Below are 6473 nucleotides of genomic sequence, written 5' to 3' on the forward strand. Positions count from 1 at the left end.
AGGAGTTCGTCAGATCTGCAGCCCGGTTCCTTCCCTTGAGATTGCCCCGTTGCGGTGATCTCGAGAAGAGTGATTATCTCGCTGTTGCTGAGATAATTACTTCGGTTTCTTGATTCCTTCGTGAATCAACGAAGCTTTAGATCTGATCTGATCATTTGGTGGTCCACAGATATCAACGTCTCCGTCACAGGCAAAGATCCCACACAAGCAACGAGTGATAAACACACGTTGTGTTTGTTTGAAGGAGATTGTAATTTTAATTTTATTAAGTAAATGTCTTATAAAAAGACCGATATTTTTTTGAACTTATTGTAACGACTGAAGTTGTAATAAATTATATAATGAAGAAATCGATTTTTCACCCAAACAACTAAGAGCATTGAGAATTAGCTTCACTTGAAGAAGAGGTTTTACCAGTTCAAGATGAAGATGTGAGTTTCCATCAGGGAGCATGTTAACAACTTCACGAAGCTACTTTCAGACATGACCAATGTGGATATCATGATTGAGGATGAAGACAAGGCGATGTTACTTTTGTGTTTGTTGCCTGAGGATGATTGTGGTACCTTTTTCTCACTATGATTAATGAAAGAACGACTATTAGCTACAAGGAGGTGATCTCAGCATTGGTGAATTATGAGTTGAGGAAGAGTGTCGATGAGTCCTCCGAGAAGGCATCGGAGATGTATTAGTAGTTCAAGGCCGTGGTTCAAACCGAAGCAGGAGGTCGCAGTCTAGAAGTGCACATCATGGGATTCGTAGGAATCAATGTGCTTTTGTAAAGAGGATGGACATCGGAAAGCTGAATGCCCAAAGTTAGATCGAGCCAAGAAGAATAAGGGGAAAGTTGTACAAGCTTCAGAGGTGAATGTTATCAAGACTAGTGGCAACAATTAGGATTCAGATTCTTCAGGCTATTCATTGTCTGCACTATCGTCAGTTTATGTTGCCGACTCTACAGAGTGGATGTTAGATTCTGGTACTTCTTACCACGTTTGCCCTAGGAGGGATTGGTTCTCCAGCTTTCAGAAGTTAGAAAGAGAGGATGTTATACTCATAGGTAATGGACATAAATGCTCTATTGGTGGTATTGGTACCATTCAGATTAGGATGAGTGACGGGATGATGTGAGAGTTAGATGATGTAAGGTTCGTTCTACAATTGAAGATGAATATTATTTTACTTGGAGCTTTGGAGGCAGCAGGCTATATGGTGACCTTGGTGGATGCATGTTTGAAGGTCACATTAGGATCCATGATTGTGATGAAGGGTGTCAGAAGGAGCAATTTGTATTATTTGCTTGGAAGCATGGCGATTGATAGGGAACTGGCAACTTCATCAGATTCGGCTAGACTGTGGCTTTGTTTGATGCTAGGTTATTTGATTGGTAATGCCGTGCATAGGTTGTTGAGGAGTGTTTTGACCTACAGTTTGAAATCCTATGAACCCATTGGTATGAGCAAGAAAACCGGGGTGGAGTTTGGCACTTCTATCCATCATTCGATAGGTCTTCTGAGGGGTGTTCATTCAGGCATTTGGGGGCCTTCCAAGGGAGCATCATTAGGAGGTAATAGGTATGTGGTTTCCGCAGTTGGGGATTGTTCTAGGCATTGGTGGGTTGCAACCAGGTCCTGTTGGTGTGAAGTCCTAGAAGTCCACAACAATTGAAAGAAGTGTGTTGGCAAAAAGGTAACCCAACGTTCTATTTATGGTAGGGGTTCTTTCTTGCGTTTGTGCCAAGCTCAAGGCAATTGGAGACACTTTATTCGTGTGGAAACTTTGAGGCGACATGATAAGATGACAGATTTGGGGAGCTGTTCCTTTCTGGAGGAGGATCAACGTTTGATGTCGAGCATTGGCATTAGTGTGCGGGCTACGACATGTTTGGGCCATCTTATGCATAGGTTGCCGACTGCTGCATGTAGAGATTTTGGATCTGGTGGAGCTGATTTAGATTCGTCGGATGCTTGGCTACTCAGCACTTGGTCACATCGTGGATGTGAGATTTAATCTGATAGCACATTTGGGAGTCAGAGACGTGTTTGATTATCAGGTATTGGTTTCTGACTTTGTTCTGAGCAGGTATGTCATGTTTGACTCTCGGCAGGTAGAGAGTGGTGATCAGATTTTTAGGACATCGCAGCGGGTGGAGAGTGATGCTACTCCACGTTAGGTGGAGACTCCAGAATATACTACATCATTTGGGATTCCAGCTGATGTGACATAGTTTGGGAATCGTGTTGATTTGGATGCAGATGATAGGTTGATCGATTCGAGTGTAACTAATTGATGGAGTCTGGATATGGCCATTGGTTCATCTCAGGTGGAGATGTTTGGATTGTTTCAGTTTGGGGCCATTGGAGGTGCTATCAGTCGTAGACTTGATCGTGATGTTGGAGAAGGGTTGCGAACTCTTCTAGTGGATTGAGGCCTTTGGAGGCCATTTGGATGAACTACAAGAAGGCTTGATTCCTTGGGCAAGAGGATACGTAGGCAGTCTTTATGATACAGCCGTTTTGGATCCCGTTTTGGATTAATTGTTTTGATGGGGAAAGATTGTTTGAACTCTCATTTGGATTCCTGACTTGTTATGGATTGAGTCTGTTACCGTGAATTGTTTCACGGTGTCTTGGACGCAACAAGTGGGATGTTTGTGGATGCTTTGGTGTCGGCTCAGTTTGGGAGAAACTTCGTCGATGTGGAGAATTATTGGAAGAATTCAGAAATCTAGTTTTTAGATTGTGAGTCGACTCATACATGCACATGAGTCGACTCATCAGGTTGAGTCGACTCATGCCTGTTATGAGTCGACTCACGAAACCCAGTCGTTTTGTCAAAAGTTTTTGACGAGTCGACTCACATCAGTCATGAGTCGACTCATGTCGGGTTTTCAGCTTGTTTTGGTTTTCCTGTTTGATTTGGGATTGATGTTTGATATAAATATCAACACGAGTTTAGGGTTTTAAAAAAGAACCAAGAGGGTCATTTTGAGCAACTATTCACAGGGAATAGAGCATCCATTGTAGGAGAGATTGTGAGAGAATTGAGAGCTTGGTTCTAGGTTTTATTGGTGAGATTTTGTAACCCTATTTTGGTATTTCTCTTTCTCTATTAGTAAAATCTTTCCCCCTTGCCCCGTGGATGTAGGAAATTACCGAACCACATAAATCTTTTGTGTTATTTGGTGATTGTGCTTGTTTATTTTGGTTGTGATCTCTCTTGTTTGGCTTGTGTGTGATTCAACCGCTTTCGCCGCGCACAATAGGGTTCATGGGTGGCTCTCATACCTTTATAAGTATAGAGCTTTCGGAAGAAGGGGATAACCTTTTCATTGATATCGTGATGTTTATATACAAGATAAAGAGAAATTGTTCTATCATCCTAATTGATGTGGTATTAAGGATAGATAACATACAAATAATATTTAACCATTGAATAGTGCTAGGAGGACCAAAAAATGGAACGGACACATGGGACATGTGATGTTGCATATCTAGGTGTACATTGACTTGTTAATGAGCTGGCTAGCATTAAGGGTATTTTGGTATGTGACAACTGATTATCTCTTTTGATCAATAAACCGAAGGCCCAATCCTAAAACACTAGCCTTTTCCCAAATTCACAACCGGCGACCAAACATTTTATTTCCCATCTTCGTGATCTCCCCACCTAGCGTCGGTGATCAAACACAACTATCCTTTATCGTCCGGTTTTCCACGATCATCGCTGTCGTCTCGCGTCGGCAGAACTGTCAATAACAACCAGAGCTTCCTTTGGGATAAAAATTCATGATCAAGGTTCGATTAGGGTCATTGGCAGACTTACGTTCTCTCGCAAACAAAATTTATTCTCTTTTGAGATGATTAGGAATCAAGATGTTTCTGTTTGGATCCTAAGAATCACTTGATTCCTTTGCTAAGGTTTAGCTATTGAGAAATAAATGGGAAGCAACAAGTTGACACAAACAAATAGTAAAATTCATGTGACATAATATCTCATCACTATTTATGTTGTTTGACTATTTTGCCTTGAATTGCTTAAAATCCATGGGAAGAACTAATCCAAACAGTGAACAATAGTATCATTTCACAACAAAACCAAAGCAATTAGTCCAGAATATCAACACAAATACAGTGCTAAGCGGCACAGAGTTCCTATGAATCAAATAGGAGAAAGAGAAGAAAGTGCTGGATAGGAGAAAGATGAAGAAACAAAGCAATATTTTGAAAATGTCCCTTGCTACTTAATCGAGTGTCCTAGATCGCAGAGATAAATAAAACAATTAATGCATTCCAACTCAGCAGTCCTTTATTTGGTCCCTCGTTTTGGGTCCAAAAAGCATTACTCTTAACGGTTCTCACTTCAACTAACTGATGATCCCCTTACAACCGGAGAAGGGCCTTATTGGCCTGACAAGAAAGGAAGTAATGTGTGACTATATATACTCACTCGTGAATATTCAACATTTCCCCCCTATTAATTGTGAGTAGAATCTTGATAATCATGGGAGGCGACATGACTACCAACATCTATGATCTTTCTAGCATATGCGACAACTTCATATGTTTAACTACACCGTCAACATCCGTGGGCAGAAAATGTGGCATGCACAACCATTTTTGGATACCATAGTGGATTTTCCACCATGTGTACCTACCAGGCTACCAACATCAGGTCGACCTTGGGCCACAACCTTATCTCTGATACAACTTATTCGACTTTATAGAGTTTATCTGCGAATTAAACTAATGAAACGAAGTAACTGCTCCAATGAAAATAACACACACAAGAAAACACTAAGATTTAACGTGGTTCAAAAACTCATCCCTACATCCACATGTCAATTCAAAGAGAATAATTCACTATAAAATCCACATGTTGGAATGACTGCTTCAAATAGGAGCCTCCAAAGGTGATTTCTTGCACAAACTATATTCGTAAGGCCTACAGATTTGTAGATGTTCAAGGTACACGTTACCACGTATGTTGTGAATTTGAAAAAGCTCTAATTCCTCTCTGCTCTCATCATTAATCTCTCTATTTAATAAACTTCGTCAATCTAGCTTCTTATGGTTGCCATTACCACCGAATTATTAGCACAGAAAACAAGTTAATTAGTTCGTGGAATATGATGTACTAATCAAAGTAACTCTTTATTTAGGGATTGGGATCCTCTACTAAGACATAGTGCCTCCTAATATCTCCTAATACATCTCCATCTTTCATTACATAGTACCTCCTCGTATTTTGTGCTTATGCACAAAATGAAAGGTGAAGATGCATTAGGACACATTAGGAGACACTATATATATGCTTTAGTAGAGGGAGGATCCCAATCCTTTATTTAGACCTCATGCCAGTGGACATGAAGTACAGCGATGACACCGCTTGCATCCACGAAATTAAAAAAACACCACGTGCTTAAGCATGCATTCTAGCCTGCATTCATCTCATTTAATTTTATTCAGACAACTAGATTCAGCAAGCATTCCCTCAATATTACTAACAAGCATAATCAACGCGCATCGCTGGCACCGACATCAGCAATCACTTCCCCAGCAGCAGCAGCAGCAGCAACAACAGCAGCGTAGAATTCTGCGCAGCAACAACGACAACTCCACGCGATCCTCTATAATTCGTACCAGTGGACCAACGCGCCGGTCCATAGATCACCACATTGCGATCTTTCTGCAGAACGAGCACGTAATTGCCGTCGCCCCCCGAGGTGCCGCTGGCCCACACCGCGTTGTTGTTCTGGTCGTAGACAACGAGGTTGCCGTCGCGCTGCATCACGCAACGGCAGTTGTACCCTCGCCCCCCGGTGTTGCTCGCCCAAATGGGGTTTCCAGAGTCGTACAAAACCAAGTTGCAGTCGTTCTGCATTGTGAACATGTAGGGGCCATAGTTTAGGGAGCGGCCGCTGTAGAGCGCCTCGGGGGAGAGGAGAACGTCATCCGCAGAGCAATATTGTGTTGTGATGGCAAGGCCTAAGATGAGGATCAGGAGAGGAGGAGGAGTCATCTTTGCCATTAATTGATTAATGTTTCTACAATTTGATGTGTGTGATTCCTTTTTTGGCTGATCACTTGAACCCCCATTTATAGACGGGGAAGAAGAGATGCACGTGCCGCCATATACTTAATGAGAATGGTGGGAAGTTGGTGGGTATTTACTAAGGCTGTACGTGAGTAGTTGATGAACGCTTGATGTCCAACAAAGACATTTATACTTGTTAGGTAGCTGGCTCATGTGACGAGCTGAGAGGATTTTAGTTAATGTATTTGCATTATATAAAAGTATATAGACGGCAAAATTATAATATCCATATAGTTTGTTGACCCTACCTACGTGACATATTGGTGTATTTGTTTACTACGGTGATGATATCATATATATTATTGATCATGGCCACAAGTACCCCTTTTTCTTGGAAGAATAAAAGTGTCCGGATATATATAGATCATTGAAATGAG

General features: G+C 41.5%; 1 protein-coding gene across 1 annotated transcript; it reads right to left on the minus strand.

The window, feature by feature from the left end:
• On the minus strand, positions 5310-6078 carry LOC109849340 (mannose-specific lectin-like). Its single transcript, XM_020419158.1, has one exon. The coding sequence runs from the start codon at positions 6028-6030 to the stop codon at positions 5548-5550; it is 483 nt and encodes a 160-aa protein (XP_020274747.1). The 5' UTR covers positions 6031-6078; the 3' UTR covers positions 5310-5547.

This window comes from Asparagus officinalis, chromosome 7 (assembly GCF_001876935.1).
Source record: "Asparagus officinalis chromosome 7, Aspof.V1, whole genome shotgun sequence".
Lineage (NCBI taxonomy): Eukaryota > Viridiplantae > Streptophyta > Magnoliopsida > Asparagales > Asparagaceae > Asparagus > Asparagus officinalis.

What these genes read in the sequence shown, in the direction of transcription:
- LOC109849340 (XM_020419158.1), bottom strand. Translation starts at nt 6,030, where the DNA reads ATGGCAAAGATGACTCCTCCTCCTCTCCTGATCCTCATCTTAGGCCTT.